Source organism: Saccopteryx bilineata, chromosome 5, assembly GCF_036850765.1.
Source record: "Saccopteryx bilineata isolate mSacBil1 chromosome 5, mSacBil1_pri_phased_curated, whole genome shotgun sequence".
Classification (NCBI taxonomy): domain Eukaryota; kingdom Metazoa; phylum Chordata; class Mammalia; order Chiroptera; family Emballonuridae; genus Saccopteryx; species Saccopteryx bilineata.
Genome location: NC_089494.1, coordinates 208,701,018 through 208,721,953, shown reverse-complemented (window position 1 = coordinate 208,721,953; position 20,936 = coordinate 208,701,018). Strand labels below are relative to the sequence as shown.

At 43.6% G+C, this 20,936-nt stretch overlaps 1 protein-coding gene across 1 annotated transcript in view; it reads left to right on the top strand.

The window, feature by feature from the left end:
- The first annotated feature begins 1,512 nt into the window (after positions 1–1,512).
- PARM1 (prostate androgen-regulated mucin-like protein 1) overlaps positions 1,513–20,936 on the top strand; it is a 106,772-nt gene continuing 87,348 nt past the window's right edge. Inside the window, exon 1 of the mRNA XM_066279244.1 lies at positions 1,513–1,791. Coding sequence (XP_066135341.1) covers positions 1,749–1,791 — 43 coding nt within the window. The 5' untranslated portion in view covers positions 1,513–1,748. The remainder of the gene's footprint in view (positions 1,792–20,936) is intronic.

Sequence of the window (20,936 nt, the reverse complement as noted above, 5' to 3'; positions counted from 1 at the left end):
CAAAAGCACTCAGAGAACGTATTTAACAGATTGAATTTGCAGTTTCTCCGGCCAGGCAGGAGGGAAGGGGGATGGGCACTGGTTGTACTAATATCTTTTACTTCTTATTCCAAAATGAATCAGTTTATTTACCAATGCAAAAGAAAAACAATAAGCCCAGTTTTTCTTTTGGGTTATAGGAGCATGACAAGTTCTACAAGTGATGGTGGTCAGGCAGAGGAATTGACCTTGTCACAGAGAAAAGGATAAGGTAGAAAGTGTGAAAAGGTAAGACCTGAGACTCTGGTACGTGAGAAAGAAGTCACAGAAAAACAAAACTGTTCTCCAGTGCTACTAATGGACCTGAACAAATCAATGCCTTTGGAAGGCTCATTACTTCCTGGAGCTTCCTAGCTCTAGTGACTAAGGGACCACCAGACTGATAGTTACATTAGGCAATGATCTGACATTTGGTCTGCTAGAGGTGTGAGAAATAAGTAAGTCAAAGGTAGTGGGGAGAGTAAAGGAAAGATCACCTTTGATCTGTGTGAATACACAGAACTTTGGGCTTTGAAGAAGGAGTAGAGTACAGAGATGCTTTGGCAGGCATCTTACCTGTACCATTAGCTAGTACCACTGTACCATTAGTGTGACCTTGGACACGTAGTTAAACCTCTTTGTGCTTCCATTTTCTCCCCTGAAAATGAAGCTATAACAGTGCCCACCTCAAAGGATTGTTGTGAGAACCTGCCTTGGCCAAAACCTGTACATCACAGTTGTCCCGAATGCAGCAATTGTTCAGGAAATGCCTGCCTTGGCGAATACTGTCCTGGTCCCCAACACTGTTCAGTTAGGGACCCAGCCTTTGCAAGCTATGCAACATAGAACACATTACTTCTCTGCACCTTAGTTTTCTCACATGTAAAATGAAATAGTAAGAATAATTATTATGGCATAGTGTTGTTAGAAAGAGTCACGATACAACACCTAGTATGATGCGTTGCTCATAGTAATCCCATGATCAGTGTTACCTGACATTAGTACTATTTCTTCTAGTAAGAAGCTAAATAGGACAGCAGAAATCCTGGCTCCGGCACCACCAAGTGCAGCAGGATTGAATGCGTGTGAGGGTTTAATACGCAGTCAGGAATGTTTGGAGAAATAAAGGGAAAGGTTCTTATACTTGCAAAGGAATGTATGATCTTTTATAATAGTGGGTTTAGATCTACGAGGTAACACCTAAAATGTAAGCTCTCGTTTAAAAAAAAAAATTGAGATGAATTTTTGAAGGCAGAAATCCGCTCACCTTCTTCGCGTCCCTAGTCCCCAGCTCAGCTCTAGACACTCAGAATACTGTATTTGCTGAACCCAGTCAAACCGCAGGGCTCGCGCCGTGACTGTCCAGCAGAGGCCGCCCTGGGCCGGGGCTCCGGGGACCCGAGCGCTTGGAGAGGGACGGCCAGGGGGTGGCCTCGTCGTCGCCGCGGGGCCCGGGTGGGAGGGGTTTGGCCGCGGCTGGCGAGGCGGTGGAGGCGGTCGGGGCTCCGGCTGCTGGGATGGAGCAGAAGCGCGCCGGGCGTCGGAGGACACGCCGCTGACGGAGCCGCGCCGCGCTCGCCGAGCTTCCCCGCCAGCGCCGCGTCCTCGCCCGCCTCCCCGCTCCGGCAGTAGTCCGCTGGGCAGAGGAGCCCTGCGCGCCCGTGCGCTCGCTCAGCCCGACAAACTCTCCGGCTGCCGGCGCCGCGCTCGGCACCCAGCGCCGGGGGACCATGGTCTGCCAGACACTCTTCGCTCTCTGCGTCTTCACGGCAGGTACTTTGGGCGCCGTCCGTGCGGAGGGCCAGGCGCAGGGTGGGCCCCAGCGGCTAGCGCGGGGCTATAGGGGCTGAAGCCGGGAGCCTGGGACGCAAGTCCCCGCGCGCGGGCGGCCCGAGCGGTGCGACCCCCCGAGGTAGCGCAAAGGGGTGCGCACTTTTGAGTTGGGGTGATGCGCCCCTTTGGAGATCCTGAGCCAGGCGGGACCGAGGGGGTGGCGGGTCCTTCCTGCCGCGGCACGCGTCCGCACAAACTCCGGGCTGAGTTGGTAGAACAGGTGGCTGCGCCATGCGTTCGAGCCCCGGGTGGGCGACACCGACTGCGACTCGGGCTCCTCGGGTCTGCAAGCACACACTGCCGGAGTGGGCACCGCGCTTCTTGAGGTGGCCGGACCCGCGGAGAGCTGAGCAGCAGGAGAAGCGGAGAGCGGGGAGCATCTGAGCGCGGCTTCGGGGTCGGCTTTCGCACCCGCGGGCTGGTTTGCGTTCACCGAGTCTTAGCGACCTTTCGTTCCCTGCGCTCCTTCCTGGGGACGATGATGCTGCATTCTAGTCCCACGAGCTCCCTGACTAGGTTCAAGCTTCGACCACGGCTGGGTTTTGCAGTTTTATCCAGTAGTCTGGAGCCTCCCAAAATGCGTGCCATGCCAGGGACTGTTAACTTGGCTAAAACCAGCATGCCCGGCTTTACCCACCGTCCTGGACACGCACGCGCCTCCGGGGACAGCTGCCCCGCGCGCGCCGCGCAGGTGTCGCGACCCCCGACCGCAGGGGCTGCAGAGAGGGGAGAGGGGGGACTTAGCACGGCCTGGAAGGGGCCGGGAGAGATCCAGAACGACGCTTGGATTCTGGAGCTGGGGCGCCCAGTTTGTGTAGAACATACCTCCCGACAAGGGACAGCCGAGTACGGACCAGGCGCGGGGGAACCGCAGCTCCGCTGTGCGGACACTGGCCCGTTTAACGTTCCCCAAATACACAGGCTAGCTTGGCGCCTGCTGGCGGTCCGTGTTCGTAGTCCGTGTATATGTTTCCTGTTGAATTGTCTGGGCTGCTGTAATTGTGGACACAAGTTGCTACAATCACTTGAAAAGAAGCTAGGGGTTTTCTGAAAATAATGCAGTTTTGAGGAAAAGTTTCCCAACTCTCGGTTACAGCGTGCCTGTTCCCTTTGCTTGCTGGACGCCTGAGAAGACTTTTCCCTCTGGCGTCCGCGCAGTTGGCAGACGCGTCGGTAGACGGTTCCGGAACGGTCTCGGGCGACATGGGTTGCGCAGCCCAGGGCTGGGCTAGGAGCTCCGGACCCCGAGGTCCCAGCAGGTGTGACAGCCGACCCAACCCCGGATTGCCCTAAGTGGCAATGCTCGTAATCCTCCAAACGAGAGGTGTTTACGAAAATGACATTCAGGTGCCTTTACTTTCTTCTCACTCGAAATCCTTTCATGAGGCTCCAGGGAGGCTGAGGAGGGGGGCGGGGGGCTGGAGGGGCATTTGCTTCTTTTCTGTTTTCTTCCCTTTGCCTTGAGTGAGACAGTAGAGCTAGTAGTCAGGTTTGTTCGCTTATTTCGTGGCTTCTCCCCCGCCCCCTCCCCACACACACACCAGCTCTGGCAGTTGGCAAAACCAGTATTAATCCTACTAGGCAGTGTACGGTGACATTTTTCCCCCTAAGGAGCTCAAGATTTTTCTTTTTCTTTCTTAGCCTGGTTGAGCGTGTAGCTCCGTCGTTGCCGGGGGACGGGAATAATGCCCTAGTTCACTGCCAGGGTGGGGAGGCTGGGGGCTTAGGGACCTGCAAGGAGCCTCATCTCCACCCCTGCACCCTGTGGAGGTCGGAGCCAGATTACAGCCTCCCCGTTCTGGGGCTCTCCTGACCCCTGACGACCTCGTTCTGTTTCTGTGTCCATCTCCCCGAGAGAGGGACGTATCTTCTTCCTTCTCTCTGAGTTTGTACTTCTGAAGGAATCTCTTTAGGGGTCAGTGTGGTGTTAGAGATCTTTGACATAAATATCTCATGAGGTTCTTTGCATCCCAAAGTAAAATGTTTACAGAAACTAAAAGAGCACTTTTTATAGAACAGATAGGTAGGTTGATACAGGAAAGAGAGCTGAGGGTTCTTAAAAGTGGCACGCATGTTTCAGTCGCTTACCCCAGAGCTGCCTTGGCGAAGCTCAGCGTTTCACCAGGGACTTGTTCCTTTTCTCTTTTCTTCCCCCACCTCACTCCGTCCCCCATCCCAACTTTAGAGGCTTCAGGACTATTTCTGTAAAACTCTTAAGGTGATACTGTTTTGAGTCCGAAATGAGGTTTGGCAGAAGACTTTTTTTTTAGCTTAATAAATCAATATATACACAGCATTTCCTCCAACCCACATAATGGACACTTGCAAATATGTGTGCATTGTCAACCTAGCAAAAGTAGTTTCCATATTTACTCACTGGTATTTAAAGAAGGAAGAGAGAAACCATGGACTGCCTTCAGTGCTCTGAAGTGAATCGCGGTAGAAACCTAGCATGGCTGTTGTCCAAGCTGTTCCCCAGCACCTCTAACACATACAGGAGTCCTGCCTCCAAACTAAAATACACGTCAGAACCCGTGAGGTTTGGCAGCAGAACTTGGAGCGAGGGAGGATGCCTGGCCCTGGACCAGAGCTTCCATCTTCACCCTTCTCCCTCTGCCCTCTCTATTCTCTTCCTTCATTCCTACCAACATCATTGTCGCCCTCCTGTGTTCTATAACCTAATTCATTTTTTTTTTAAGTCCCTCACTGAGACATCTGAGACATACTGGAACTCTCAAAAAACCTTTCCCAAATACTCAAGAAGGACAAGGGGAAAAGAAGCGTAGGTCAGAGGGACATAAACCTTAGGAATCCAACTTCCCCTGCCCTAGGTTTTGCCCTCTGTCCCTGGTCTCACCCCTTGTCCCCACCCCCAGAGAGAGGATTGAGTTTTAGCTCACTACCCAGGCCTACTTACTCACTTCTTGGTGACCAAGACCAGGAGCTATAATCCAGTCTGCCACCCAGCTAAAGATCCTGTTTGTGTTCTGGGCTTGTCATACTTCTTCTCCAAGTGACTAACATCTAGAATGTCCTTGTCCTTGAAGGAAGACTCCACCCTACAACATTTATGGCTCTGTTCTTATAACAGATCCTACACCTGTCAGGACCTTATCGTAAGCTTATTGAAGCCTTATCATAAATCTTATCATAAACATGTTAAAAATAAACCAAAAATATGCCCACACATTTATAGCAACCTTTTTATACCTACTGCCCACTTTTGTATCTCTGTTAGTAGTAAAATCTTCTAACCACCCACTGGTTCCACAGTAATGGTGATTTATAAAGTAGGGAAGTAACTTTACTTTATAAAATTTATAAAGCAGAGTTACAGCAAGTTAAAGCATATAATAATAATTACTTACCAAGTACTTTATGTCGGATTTTTGCTAAGTTTGGCAGAATAAATCTTTATAAAACAACTTACTATAGTTAAATCTGTCTTTTTATTTATACTTTGGTTGCTCTGCTACTGCCCACCATGAAAGCTGGAACACCCACTAGTGGGCGGTAGGGACCAGGTTGACTACCACTGAAATTATAGGAACAGCAGGGTTGCCTATGGTTGGTTGGGAGTGGGGGTGAAGGGTTACTTGCATTCCTTTAGTCTAGTTACCTCCTGTTCCCCTGAAGTCTGTGTCACAGTTCAAGAAGTGACACCTTCACCTGAGAAGGTGGAAGCTCTTCCCTGTTATCTGATACTTACTAAGGCAGAGTTGCAAAGTGGTAAGCACAGAGATTCTGCAGCTAGATTGCCTAGGCGCAAAGCTAAGTGTTACTGCTTACTAATTGTGTAATTTAGGGCAAGTAACTTAACCTTACTGAGTTTTCTTATTTACGAAGTTGGGGGATTAAATCTCATAAGGTTGCTGATAGTATTCAATGACTGAAGCTATTACAGTACCTGAGACATAGTAAGCGCTCAATAAATGTTAACTATTGTTGTTGCTGTTATTTTTATTAATAAAGTTTACTGTCTTTGGTACCGATTCGGTCTTCCTCTCCAAGAGCACAGTTTATATGTTTGCTCTTGGACAATATAAATCGAAGGATCTCAACTAATATTCCAGCATAGTGCCAGCTGATCTGCCAAACTCTAACATGCAAAGTAAGAAAAGATTCAACTCAGCCTACTAAATACCTAATTTGAAAAGGTTAATAACATACCAGCTCAGATTTAGCACAACAGTCCCCCAAAATGTTCAGTGACATATAAAAGGAAAGTCTCGGCCCTGGCCGGTTGGCTCAGCCGTAGAGCGTCGGCCTGGCGTGAGGAGGACCAGAGTTCGATTCCCGGCCAGGGCACATAGGAGAAGCGCCCATTTGTTTCTCCAACCCCCCCCCCTCCTTCCTCTCTGTCTCTCTCTTCCCCTCCCGCAGCCAAGGCTCCATTGGAGCAAAAATGGCCCGGGCGCTGGGGTTGGCTCTGTGGCCTCTGCCTCAGGCGCTAGAGTGGCTCTGGTAGCGGCAGAGCGATGCCCTGGAGGGGCAGAGCATCGCCCCCTGGTGGGCAGAGCGTCTCCCCTGGTGGGCGTGCCGGGTGGATCCCGGTCGGGCGCATGCGGGAGTCTGTCTGACTGTCTCTCCCCGTTTCCAGGTTCAGAAAAATACAAAGGAAAAAAAAAAAAAAAAAAAAAAAAAAAAGGAAAGTCTCACCAAGGACATTATTTCTTCCACAAAGTCTTTTGCGAAGTGGTATGTTTCAGAAGCCCAACTCAGTTAAACCTTAAGGTCGGGTTTCCAGAGACACAAATTTTGGATAATTCAGATCAAATAACTTAGAAAAAGATGGTTCATGGTATCTGAATGACCCAGAATATCTCCCTCCAGTACCTCAAATCATATTGGCCAAATCACTATTTTAACTTGAGCATTTGGACCTGATCTAATTATGCTTATGTTTTTATAAGAAAAATATTGGCCAAGTATTTTCATAGTTTGAGCAGACCTTTTTAAGCAATATTTTTCTGTGCGGTGGTGGTTGGGGGGTGTTGTTGTAGGGGGTAAAGCATCCACTGGAGACATTTAAATGGAGATGTTTAAAAAAGTATTTTCTAGAGGGATTGGCTGTCATTAGCACTCAAATGAAAGGAATCCTACCATAGTGTTTACAACAGTTGGCTTTCTCTTGGAAATATCTATCACTGAAATTGGATATGTTAGTTTAGGAACCAAATATTTGCTTTGCTAATAAGAGATTGAATGAAACAGTTGCTTGGAAAAATTAATGTTTCCTTTAGAAGACAGAGGCAGTTTAAAAATAAAAGGTGGGCAAACAGTGAGCACATGTGCCTTATGCAGTGATTATGTTTTACTTAGAAATGCAGGACTAACAGGTTATTGTCCTGTTAATGTGCAAGCAGGGTGACTATAAAATAAGACTGATTTGTGTATGTAGGTCATGACAATACATGTTAGTCACAGTTTAAATTATTTAAATGACAAAGATTGACGTGGTGTCAGATTTTCAAATCTGGGGATCTTTAAATTTTTCTCATACTTCTTTACAACAGCATAGCCTATTTCTTTAACCTGTTTTAGTGTCATTTACAAACCTTGAGAACTTTGCCACTTTATAAGTAATAGCAGTTTAAATAAAATAGACGTTATGTAACCCATTTCAATTATATAATGTTTTTTTGTTGGTGCACAGTGGAATAATGTCGATTGAAAATAAGCTGTTTTCATTTTCCTTTGGCTAGTGTTGCCAGATTTAGCAAATAAAAACACAAGTTGCCCAATACAATTTGAATTTCAAACAAACATTTAAAATTCTGAGTATATCCCATTCAATATGTAGCATACACTTACACTAATTCTTCATTGTTTACCTTAAATTCAAATTTAACTGAGCATCCTGGAATTTATCAAGAAACCCTCACATTGGCCTTCATCTCTGCTGTGGGTTGAATATTAAGAATAGCTTTATTCTGAGCCATCACCTAGCTTGAGTTGCCCTGCACCATTTCACTAGCAACAGTCTGTTCACGGGAAGATGCAGAGACTTCAGAGAGACTCTCTCTGAAATAGCAACTACAGGAATGAGGATTCAGAAGCAGCGTTCCAATGAAGTATTTTGAATCTGACTGCATATTTAGTAACAGTTCATGTTGTGTGTTTCTAAACCACTGGTGGGATTTCTGTGGCCTCCCTGAGGCTATATTACCAGACCTCCCCCTGCCCTTGTCATCTTTCCTTTTTACAAAACAGTATATTTTAAAGGGTTAGCAGTGTTCTTACATAGGACCTGGAACTAGATACCTTCTAGAATCTAGCTGGCAGCTGATTAAAAAAGGAAGTTATAGACGAGCTTTGGATTTCAGTGATCTCTTCTGTGCCAGGTTCTTAATACAGCTCAGAAATATTAATTAGATAAGGCTTATATAATTCCTGCAGCAGAGGTCTATTGGTATCATTTGAAAGCTGTGGCTGTAAACCCTGAAGCAGCATATTAGACAGAATTCCAAGGAAGCTGTTTTAAAAATAACTTAAGCTGTTGGACTGTGGTGGGAATTTGCACCTTTTATACCCAAGGCAAAATCTATGAGTAGGTTACTATTAAGTGGAAAAAAAATTGTGAGAAGTTACCAGATGTGATATTGAGAAAACAGGTTTATTTGATACTAAAAAAGATGAATGATATAATACAACTTTGATGATAATATCTTCCAGTTACAGCCCAAATTCTGACACCTGATTTTCTTTTCCATTTGTGAGGAAATAGGACACGAGAACTTTAATGCAGGTGTAGAATGTGAAAGAATTAGAAAGAAGGTTTTGTTTTATTTTGGTTGGTTGGTTGTTTAGCCATGGTTGTAAACTTTCAGTTATTATTCTGACTTCCCATTGGTTAGAACATCTATTTTTTTATATGGGGTTATGAAAATATGTCATCTTTTAAATTATGATATTCTTGCCGGCTTTTTATGGTCCAGAAGCATACCCTCATCACTGACAGAGTGGATTCACCCACTGCTATATCCATGATGGGTGTTGTCTGCTCCTTATGAAACCTTTTCAGTTGCTGTTGGAAAACCTTTTGTAATCCCACAGATAGACATCAAAATGATACCACTATCCTGGCACTGAACTTTTATTTGATTCTTAAACACTTTATACTACATGATTCTTGCTTTGTACTGTGATTTAGATCCTTTAGGAAGAACAATAATAATTATTATGAGGATAAAAAGAAGCTCTTCTTATTCACCATACAAAAGGTACAATGCACTATCTCTATATATTTATGGAGATCTCTAAGACTCCAGTCATTTGCATGTCATATGTCATGTGTCATATTATGAGAGAACTTTCGTATGATTCACAATTACAACGTGAGGGGGTCCAAGTACCTATTTATACAACAGAAGGTCCTAAAGAAATCTCGTGGACTGAACACCTCTCTTTTATCCTGAAAAAAAGAAGTAAGTTACTGGTAGATCACACGTTCTGCTGGTATTGGCAGTTCTTGCTGTTGATGGATCTGCTAGGTGAGAGGCAGGATCAAGATGGATACGGCCATTATCCAGCCAATGAGGAACCCTGGGTGTTTTTTCTTAAAGGTTACAATTGTTGATGGAGGTGGCATTCAAGAGAAGAGTCCTGGAATTCTCTTTTATAATTTTATAAAGAACTTGTTCAGACAGGTCCGAGCAAGAGAAAAGATGATCAGTTTTTGAGGCTAAATGGTCGTTTATCATTTACATTCTAGGAGGCATTGGTGGGGAAGGAAGTGTGATATTACATTACATGTGGAAACTGGATAAGAAATGGACAGTAGGAAGGAGCTGCGGCTGTTTCAGAAACTCTGCAGAGGATACGTGGGAGAGGCCGGAGGCCGTCTGGCGTAGAAGATGGAGGGAATATCAGGATGGGGGAGCGGGGAACACTGAAAATCACTCAGGGCTGCTCAAGACCAAACCATCCCCTTCATGAAGCTGCTGGGAATGGAAAACTCATCAAGTTTTGTTTGTAGCGAGCAAGATAAAAGATTCCTCCTCAAATGTATGTGAATATAGAACCTATTTTAGTACACCTTTTTAGTTTTGTGAAAGCTTGCAAATGGAGCCTTTTACATTAAACAATGCAATAGCCCTTAATGGCAAGCAATTAAAGAAGACTGACCATTGTGAAAGGGGGCAAAGCGGGAGAAATGCCCTGAGATGGCAATGGGAATTGTTCTGCATGGTGTTGGTCCATTAAGGAGGGCAGAGTGGCCTGGCATTACTCACTTTCTAGCAGCCTTCCTAGAACTGCACATCAAAACGAGTCCTATTTTGAGTATTCTCTCCTTTAAATGCTTACAGGAAGAGAAGCACAGCCCTGACATTTATCAGGTGAAAATGGGATTTGTGTTACTTTCTATGAGAAGCAACATGGTATGGGAGAAGAGTCTTTTAGAGTTAAGACAGGCCTGGCATGGAGTGCCAACTTTGGATCTTCATTTCTTCCTTGTAGGCTTATATTATACATGGAATGTGCAAATAAACATTCAACAGATGTTATTAAGCAGGTCTATGAACAGATAGAAGCTTTATTTCATTTTACTTCATTGCTTGTCTGCCTCCCACTACTAGATTTTAAGGTGTATGAGAGCAGAATTTTAGCTATTTTGTCCCTGCACTGTCCTCAGCACATAGAACAGGGAAGACGCGTTACGAGTGCTTAGCATGTTATATTACCTTTTCATTGAGAACCTACATGTGCTATCCAAGGCTCTGGAGATACAGCAGTAAAATCAGAGATACAGACAAAACTGGACCCTCAAGGAACTCACATTCTTTGAGAATGCTTAATTTTGACTTGGTCAGAAGAAAATCAAAAGTCAAATATCTAATCTTCATCTCAAACTCAACATGTCCAGATCTGAACTCCTGGACCGCCCTCCCCAGGGGCTCCACCTGAAGCCTTCCTCGTCTTGATTAATGGCAACTCCAACGTTCTAATTGCTCAGGCTGAAAAGCATGAGTCATCTTTGAGTCTCTTTCTCTGAACAGCCTTACCCAATCCTTCAAGAAAATCTGTCCTACTTTTTAAATATGGGTGAAATTCAAATGCTTTTTGCCATGGCCATTGCTCTTCCTCTGGTGGAAGCCACCCCCGTCCTTCTGGAATAATGCAGTGGCCTCCTCTCTGGTCCACCAGCGTTTACTGTCCCTCCTCAGGTCCGTCCTCTGCATAGCAAAGGTAGATCCAGTGGAAATGTATCAGATGATGTCATTGCTCTCTGTTCACAGTCCCGCAGTAGCTTCTCATTGCACTCAGTACAATTCCAAGTCCTTAAAATGACCATCCTGACCCGCTCCAGCGGCTGCCCCTTCCGGTCTTGGAGCTGGCCATCTCCCTCTCCATGCTCACCCTACAGCGGCCACACTGGCTTCCCTATCGCAGGGGATTGCACGTTCCTCCCTCTGGGGCACGCTTCCTCCAGATGTCCACGGGGCTCATTCCCTCACCTTCCTAAAACCTTTATCAGATGTCACCTTCTCAGTGGGACTTACCCTGACCAACAATTAAAAACTGCATTCTGTTTCACCTGCCAACACCGTGTCCCAATGCCCTTTATCTGCCCCTTGCCTTTGCTTTTTCTTTAACGTGAACCGCTCTTCATTCCTCACCTCCCCCTGCCCCCTGCCCCCCACTCAGATGTTGTCTCTTGTTTACTCTGGTATCCCCAGCTAAACACTGTGTGGCCCTTAAGGGGTACCCCAAAAATACTTGTTGAACTAAATGATTAAAATACATTTTTGAGGGCTGGTGAAATGAAAATGGAATCCAAAATTTTCCTTAGATCACCCAAAAATGAGACATTGAAAAGGTTGCTTACTATCAGGTACTTATATCTAGTGTTTCCAAATAGCGCTTTTTTTTTTTTTTTTTGAAAAATGAGCCAGGCATTTCATTTTCCTTGAGGGTTACAAAACCTAAACTTTAAAATCAGCTCTTTTAGCAGCGATGCACATACAAAAACTTTTCTTTCAAATGTACACCTTTTTGCCATGAATATCACTGTAAAATAGCTGAAACTTCTGAAACTCGCTGGCCAATTAAGAAAATGTCACCTTTGAGCTCAGCTGGAGAAGATAAAGAAATCTCCGCTATTTAAACACTTTTGAGCTTTCTGAGCTCAAAATATTTTCTGAGCTTAAAACGTATTTAAACTTTCTGAATACTGAAAATAGTCTGCTCCTGAAAAGCAACCCGAGTCTGAAGGAAGCAGCACCAGCAACTCCCAGTCGTGTTGGAGAAAGTGAAGTCGGAGGCTGGGAGTGGAGGGCGTGATCAGCCGCTCATAAGCTGAAGACTAGAATGGGAGTTTTCCTGGCCCTGCAGACTCTGCATTTTGCTTCCATTGGTGATTCTGATATATTGCATTTTAGTCCAAGTAATCAATAGACGTGAAATCCTGACTAAATCAAAGCTGTATCCGCTGAGCACTGTTATCAACCCTGCAGGGCTGACACCCCCTCATACGGCTGCAACTAAAATCACCCAACGTCATCATCCAACAAATGCTCATGGTACTTTCTGGCTTAAATAAGAATATTTAATTATTTAACAACTGCCAAAAAGAATATGAGCTTAGAAAATAACAACATATTCATCTGGTAGCCCTTAGGGATCATGGTAAAATTTTAGATTATATCAACTTGAGGAATACCTATGAACAAACCAAAGAAGGGAAAACATGATACTTTACATTAAAAGCATGTGCCTTTCTTGGTCTTTGAGGTCCACTTGTCCATTCTAGAAGTGGGAAGGCACTCAGTGGTCTTGAACTACAGCAGCATTGACGGTGAGCAAAGGGGTGGCAAAGGGGAATAGCCCTGACCTTGGACTGGGGTACCGACAGAGAAACGTGTCTGGTGTTGTGGGTGTGACGCTGGAGAACAGGCGACCGTTCTTCTACTTCTCCTCCAGCGGAGGTATCATGTCCCCTAATTAAAGTGAAAAGCAGGGCCTATGAAGGAAAAGGAGCATGCATTGGAAATAGAAGGCTTGGGGGTCCCAAGGAATCAAAAGTAAGTGTCGCTATTGAGGCAGAAAAAAATTACTAGATTACGGACAGCAGTGGTAGTTTGAAAGGTTGTTATAGAAAAAAGGGAGATGTGGTTTTTGAGAGTTAAAAATTCACAGCCAATTTTTTTTGTTGTTAAGAACAAAATTAAATGTTATCAAGTGACAGCTGTCTCTTGTTTTATAACAGTTTTTAAAAGCTTCACTCAAGGCCCTGGCCGGTTGGCTTGGTGGTAGAGCATCGACCTGGCGTGCAAGGGGTCTCGGGTTCGATTCCAGGCCAGGGCACACAGAGGAGGCGCCCATCTGCTTCTCCACCCCTCCCCCCCTCCTTCCTCTCTGTCTCTCTCTTCCCCTCCCGCAGCCGCCGCAGCGAGGCTCCATTGGAGCAGAGATGGCCCGGGCGCTGGGGATGGCTCCTTGGCCTCTGCCCCAGGCACTAGAGTGGCTCTGGTCGCAGCAGAGCAACGCCCCAGAGGGCCCCAGGTGGGCAGAGCGACGCCCCCTGGTGGGCGTGCCGGGTGGATCCCGGTGGGGCGCATGCGGGAGTCTGTCTGACTGTCTCTCCCCGTTTCCAGCTTCAGAAAAATACAAAAAAAAAAAAAAAGTTTCACTCAAGCACTGATATTTAAAGAAATTTTTTTTTACTATGGAAACTCTAAACATACATAGAAATTGACAAGAATATATCTATCCTCTTTCCAAACTGGATGTAAAGTCTTATTGTTTTGTTTTGTTTAAGAATTCTTACAAATATTAGTACATTGGAAACTGAGTAAATGTCTAACTATGAATTTTTAGTCAGATAAACTAGAATACATTCAATGTTTATTCAACTGGGCAACACTAAGCAACTGCTTAAAAGAATGAGGTGGTTCATTTATGTACTGACAGGTAAAAAATGGTTACAATATAATGAACTAATTTTGTAACCTGATATGTCACAATACATTGAAAGAAGTAAGTTATGGAATAAAATGTTCGTTGCAATGAAATATTTAGACATTGTGTTTGTGTGAAGTATACAGTGGTTTTCTTTGGATCCCTTTCACTTTTTATGCTCTTTTGTTTTGCTTGAATTTTTTAAATAGTTTGTATTGCCTTTGTAATTAAAAATAAACATACTATCAATATTTTAACCCCTCTTTATAGCTGGCTTTATAGCTGAGAGATGGCTATTTCCATTTTCCAAAACTTGATTCAAAAATCCTTCTGATGGAGCACTCAAAAATAAGATCTTAGAAAAGCAAATAATCTCAGAAAGGTTTACAGGATATCATTGATTTAATGGGCAAGGAAGGTTCTGGGAAGAAATTGACTTAAAGCAATATTATATTTTTAAAAACCAGAGTGCTGCATAAATCATTGATCAGGACAAGCATCTTGGATAGTATATTAAAAGGCTCTGAGCTAACTGATCCATATTTAAGGTGCTTTCTTAGTTTTTAATATCTTCAACATTTGTCACTTATGGGAGCAATTTTAAATTAAAACATTATTCTAAGCCAGAGGTTCTCAACCTGTGGGTCGCGACCCCGGCGGGGGCCGAACAACCAAAACACAGGGGTCGCCTAAAGCCATCGGAAATACATATTTTATTTAATAAACTGCTGTTAAGCTTTTTAAAAATGAAATCTGTCAACTAAGATACCAAATAAGAAAAACAACCCCCAGAAGAATAGATGGTTTGTTTTTCTTTTGGCAACATTAAATTTGTTATATCATCTTTTCAATAAAATAATAAGATGTGGTTTAGACAAATGCTGGAGGATCCATTATTAATACTCCATGGAATTATCAGAGAACAATGCAGGTGTGACTAGAGAGAGGGCTAAAAGAGATAGGCCAGGAAGAGGCTTTGTGGTCTGGAACAACTCCTTCATATTACAGACAAAACTAGACATGTTGGAGAAAGTGTTGGGGAGGGGGAATTTAACATTTTTATTTTTTAGTTGTACTAGGTATCGCACCTTATACTATGTTCATTTCATCTGCAACCTCATCTAATTCTCCCAACAGCCCCATGAGATAGGCAGTACTATTCCCACTTAGTAGCTCAGGCCACTGAGTATCAGAAGTAAGGAGATACCGATGGGAAAGAGCGAGGCTTTGAATCCGGGTCTGACATCTCTTACCCACTACAACCCCTACTATCTTGAACTCCAGATCAGTTGATAAATCCTTTCGTGTAAATTTGGTTTCTAGAATATCTCCCAACTCTGATCCTCTTCCCCCTCTCATACTACTGCTTTGGTTGGGAACCTATCATCCCTTCTTTGACTGTCACAGTAACTCTTAAGCAGTCAACTGGCCACCCTTTTGATTCTCACAGTTTCTTGCTGCCCTTTTGGGGCTCATCAGGTGAGGCCAAGGTGCCTGCTCCCCTCCAGAGAAAAGGAAGCAGACCCAGATCTGCTGCAGGGTCTTCGAGTGCTTGAGTTGTGGTTGCTGAATTCTATTTCCACTGAAGAAAAATGAAGGCTTCTTAGAAAAGTGGTTAATTCCATGTCTGGATTAAGAAGTACAGATGACGAGGCAAAAATATCTTGTTATAGCAAATAGCACGGGTGCTTTTAAAGACTACCAGGCTTCTGTCAAAAGCTCAAAACAATTTAATGAGGCTCCCATTGACCAAAAATGAAATAATTTGAGCATCAATAAGGATAACTGCAATATTGAACTACATAGTTTAAACTTAGGAGTTCATACTGATACCAGAAACAAAACAATGATAACATGAAATTTCATTGATTTCCAGTGGAAGATGCTTATAAACCAATACATTATTCTGAAAAATAATAAATAGAGAAAAATCTCTTCTTATTAACTGATTGATTGATCTTGTTTTTGCCTTTATGAGGTATACCACTGGGTGAGCAATTATTAAATGATGGTATGACTCGACTATCTCTATACAAGTATTCCAGTGAATAAATAAAGATGGCATAGTAAAAATAGTACGCCACCACACTGCATGACCTAATGATGTGGTAGATCTTGGCACTGACCGTAAGTGGCTATCAACATCATGTAGTATGAAACAACTATATGCTATATATATATATATATATCTTCTGGTGGAAGAACACACCATTCTCTATATAATAAGGTTGCCACATTAGAAGGAAACTACATCTGATCAAGCCTCCACACCCAACAATCAAGTTATAGGAAATAGAGAGGACTAAGAAAGATGTTAACACCACAGGAATAAAGTCAGCAAACTCCAGACTACAGAGAACCCTACAGCACAAACAACCTGGTTTTGTCAACAAATAAATTGCAAGGAAACAGAAAGAACAAGAATGAGAGAAAGATTAGGGGAGGACATAAAGGACATAAAGACTAAATAGAGGCTTAAGAGACATTGCAGTTGTGGACCTCAATGGCGCTGAGTCAAACCTGAACTGTAAACGTAAGTAATGGCATTTAAGAGATAGCTGTGAATTTAATCATTGAGCTAAATATTTGAAGGTATTACTGTATTTTTTTTTCAGCATAATAATGATGTAGCCCTTGTTTTCAATCAGCGTCCTGATCTTTTAGAAATACATGTGGCTATATTTAGATAAGAAATGCAATCATGCCTAAGATTTGCTTCAAAATCATATCAGAATGAGACAGTAAGTAGGTGGGATAATTAGAGAAAAAAATTATTGTGTGTTAATTCTTGAAACTGAACAGAGGAACATAGGGATTTATTATACTATTCTCTCCCATTTTGTAGATAATTGAGTTTTTTTCTAATAAAAAAAAATTGTACAGGCCCTGGCTGGTGGGCTCAGTGGTACAGCATTGGCCTAGTGTGTGGAAGTCCCAGGTTCAATTCTAGGCCAGGGCACACAGGAGAAGAGCTTATCTCCTCCTCCCTCTTTTCCCTTCTCTTTTCTCTTTGTCTCTCTCTTCCCCTCCTGCAGCCAAAGCTCCATTGGAGCAAAGTTAGTCTGGGCACTGAGGATGGCTCCATGGCCTCCGCCTCAGGCACTAGAATGGCTCCAGCTGCAACAAAGCAACGCTCCAGATGGGCAGAGCATCGCCCCCTGGTGGGCATGCCAGTGGATCCCAGTTGAGTGCATGAGGGAGTCTGTCTGCTTTTCACTTCAGAAAAATACCAAAAAAAAAAAATTGTAAAAAGAATCTTCCAAAACTCCCTGTTTCTTTCAGAAACAAGTCCAAACTCCTTAGCAAGTGGCTTAAGGTCTAAATTAGACACAGAACAAAAGGAAGAAGGTGCCAGTAGTCATGGTGTGAGAGGCTGGAGAAGCATATGGGTCATTCTTGTTGGGGAGGTCTTGCCCCGATGGAAACACCTGGCACAGAGCTCAGGATGTCGTTCATGACAGTCCTCAATCTGGAGTGCCATACTCCTCCACTCTCTGCCACCAAAACTCTCTTCATCCTGCAAGCTTACATTTCCCCCATAGTTGTTTCCATATGTTATCCCCCAAAGACTGCTGGCTTTCCATATCCCTCCTGCCCACATATGAGGGTGAACACCATGGTTGCTCAGTACTTGTTGAATTGGGCTGAGGTAACTGAGGCTCAAAGATGTGGACCTGAGGTCTCCCAGCTCATGAGTGGCTGAACTTGTACTAAAAATCTCACGTGCATGGGAGTATAAGTTTCAGACTTCAAATTCTCCAAAACCCCTTCAGCATTGCACCACACTCCTCCCCTTGAGAGTTAAGATATAAGATTCATGGTCTCTGAGGAAAACAACACATTAACTTGGAGTAGCTGAAAGTTACCTCTCGATTGCAACACACTGGCAGGTAGAGAGCATAGAGATTCGGGGAAGTGGCCTAAGGACAAGTATGTACACAGTGGAAAGTGGCCTCTGAGCTGGGACAACACACGAAGTGATAAGGAGTTGCAATGGGCAAGGCACCATGAATGCCCAGGGCTCCCAAAGACCCCTAGAGAAGCGCAGAAAGGAGAGGAGACCCACGTAGCCTCCTTCACACGGTCCCACATCAGCATGTGAAATCTGACAAGGAACTACAACCGCTTTCCGGACAGGCTTGCTATCTTTGAGCAAACACCCTAACCTGTACATCTTTAGGAAATATTTCAGTCTACATACATGAATCCAGTAGAGATTGTCTTTTAAAGGATCCACAGGTAGAGAGAACTTTAAAGGAAGTGTGCCCGCCTGGATAGAAAGGAAAACTCTCCCGTCCTCTCAGTTACCCAGCCTCAGAGGCTGCCAGCAAGTTAGTCTTGTCCCCAAACTGTACTCTCCTCAAACTGCTGCCAACTGCTCCCCTTGAACTATGCCAACCTACAAAGCTTGGTATAAATATAGACTAGCTGTTGTCTTAGTTTGCTAGGATTGTAGTAAAAAATTACCACAAACTTGAATGGCTTAAAGCAACAGAGATTTACTCTCTCATTGTGGTGGGAGCTAGAAATTTGAAGCCCAGCTTTCAGCAGGGCCATGTTCCATTGAAAGCCAAAGGCTGGAGGGGAGGACCCTTCCTTCTTCCAGCTTCTGGTAGCCCCAGGCATTCCTCGGCTTGAGGAAATATTAACTGGAATCTATACCTCCGTCTTCCAGTGGTCTTCCTACCCCACATCTTTGTCCAGATTCTCTTCATACAAGAACACCAGTCATCTAGTCATGTGGGATTAGAATTTACCCAAAATCAGTATGACCTCATTCTAACCTGATTATATCTGCCAACACCAGATTTCTATATAATGTCACATTCCCAGGCACTACAGGTTTTTTGTAGGGACACAATCAAATCAACTATATTATTTTCATATCTAAGTCACGTTTATGAAAGACCCCCCCTCCCCCACCGATAAAGGAAAATCAAGAATATAATCAATTAGAAGGCACTTTTATATTCAAGATAGCAGCGGCTATCATATTTTTTGTTTACTTATTTATTTATTCTGAAATCAAGTGTTTCTCAACCAGAGTGCTGTGGGTGTTTGGAGGGATCGAAACACATGGAGACAGCGTCCCTGCTCCCTGTCCCCTGAATAACAATAGTACACGACAGGCATTGTGACAAGCAAGATAAAAGAGAAATAGAGAAAAGGAAAAAAAGAAAGGAGGGAAAGGAGGAGGGAGAAAATGCCTTCACGTATTTCTGAATTTATCAGATTCATGAGGACAACAGTCTAAATTAAGGAGATCTGTTACAGCCCTCCTAGAGCCCCTCGCAGGACGGGCTGTGCTGAGCAATAGCAGTTCTGATCACTCAGCCAGCCTGCTCACTCGGAGAGGTCTGGAGATGCTTCGGGAGTGTTCTGATTTGGACATGGCTAGTAGCACGTGTACTGCTTGGGAGGCAGGTGGCAGATTTCAAGGTCATTGTTTCACTTCTTCTTTGTCATCTTTAATACTATATTGTTTCCAACATTGTACCTGAGGTAGAGTCAGAAAGAGAATAGAAAAAGCAAAGAGTTGCAGAGGTAAAAATAGCCTCTGCTCTTTTTCAGCCTAGCTCATTGTGCTGTAGATGTGCCGCCTTTCCTCTGTGCACAGGGAGGGAGTGGGCCGCTCTGGGAAAAGGTATCTTCTCTTCAGTTTTTTGAAATTAAATTCATTGGGATAACGTTGGATAATAACATTTGTAGGTTTCAAGTATATAGTTATTATTGGGCGTGGGACTTAGGTGATCACAGGCATCTTTCATGGAAAGATTTAGAAATCATGACATTCTAGAAGAACAGTAGATTTCTGTTTGCCAGTGTGTGTATATGTGTGAGTGTGTGATGTACACAGGGGTGGGCAAAAGGAGATTTGCTGTTGTGAGTACACAAAAAAGTTTATTTTTATTCTTGTATTATTATTATTTCTTAATTATTGTATTACCTCTTTGTATTACAACTGTAAGCCTACTTTTGCCCACCCCTGTGTGTATATTTGTGGATGGGATGTGTATTTCCCTACTTTCTTATCTACTTCCTTCCTTACTAAAATAATTAGAAAAATATAAGAAGGGGAAGCCCAGTGGCCTAGAAAGAATGTCTTTTTCAGGGAAAATTAGTGGGTTTATATATTTTTCTGGAATATCTAAAATTCATCTCTCCCTTCTCATCAAAAAAACAGGGCATAATATACATTTAATAGCTAAAATCTTATACATCCACGGTCTGATTAGTAACTAGGATATTTATTAAATAGAATATAAATATTTATTTGGTTCTATTTAATATAAACTATTTTTTGGAATCATAGCTTTCCTTATAAGTTAGAGTGAAAATCATATTTAAAGTTCTCTCCCCTAGAAAAAAAAATATAATTTCACTTATTAGAAGATTTAATTGCTAAAATAGTTTTGCTTATAAAAGTAAGAGAAATAATCCTAAGAAAAGTGAAAGGTGTACTGTCTAAAGCCTTTATTGATTTGGTTTATTCTTGAATAAAAAAATTTTAAGCTCTGATACTAAAAACAAAGCTGCCTGATGAGAACCGAGTGCATGCTGAGATAAAAAGTTACAAAGCAAGAGAACAGCCTCATTATATTTTTAAAATCCCAGGGAGGGCCATTGTTTTTGCCAGAGCAATGTGGTAAGACAGCCTGGGACCCAACATCAGTGCCCAGGAGACTAGGAGTCAAAAGCTTTAGAAGCTTTGAATTTTTTTTTTCTAAAACAATTAAGATTAAAGGAGTTAATCAGGAAATCTGAGGTTATATAAGGGTGAGCAGGTCAACCAGCTCATATATCTGGTTTGGGGCACATGCTTGCAACAACCAAACTTTTCCATGGAAGATTGTACTTTATGATAATTCTTCCAGAATGAAAGAAGTGACAAGAAACATTAAAGTTTGAAAAGTGATCCCCACCACCACGGACATCTGAGAACATCCTGGCGTCTCCAGAGACATCTGACTAAGGACAGCAGATGAGCTGGCTGGGTCTCGAACCCCGAAGGGACGGACAGGAAGAGGAAAGAAAGTGGGTCACATTTGGTGAAGCAGCTTGTCTGCCTTGGCAAGTCACACTGGCCAATTTGGAGGCTGCTGCCACCTCTACAGTGACTGGCTGGGCCACCCCGAGATCTCCTTTCTCAAGGTGACATGGCCACTACTTGAGACTGCGTGGCG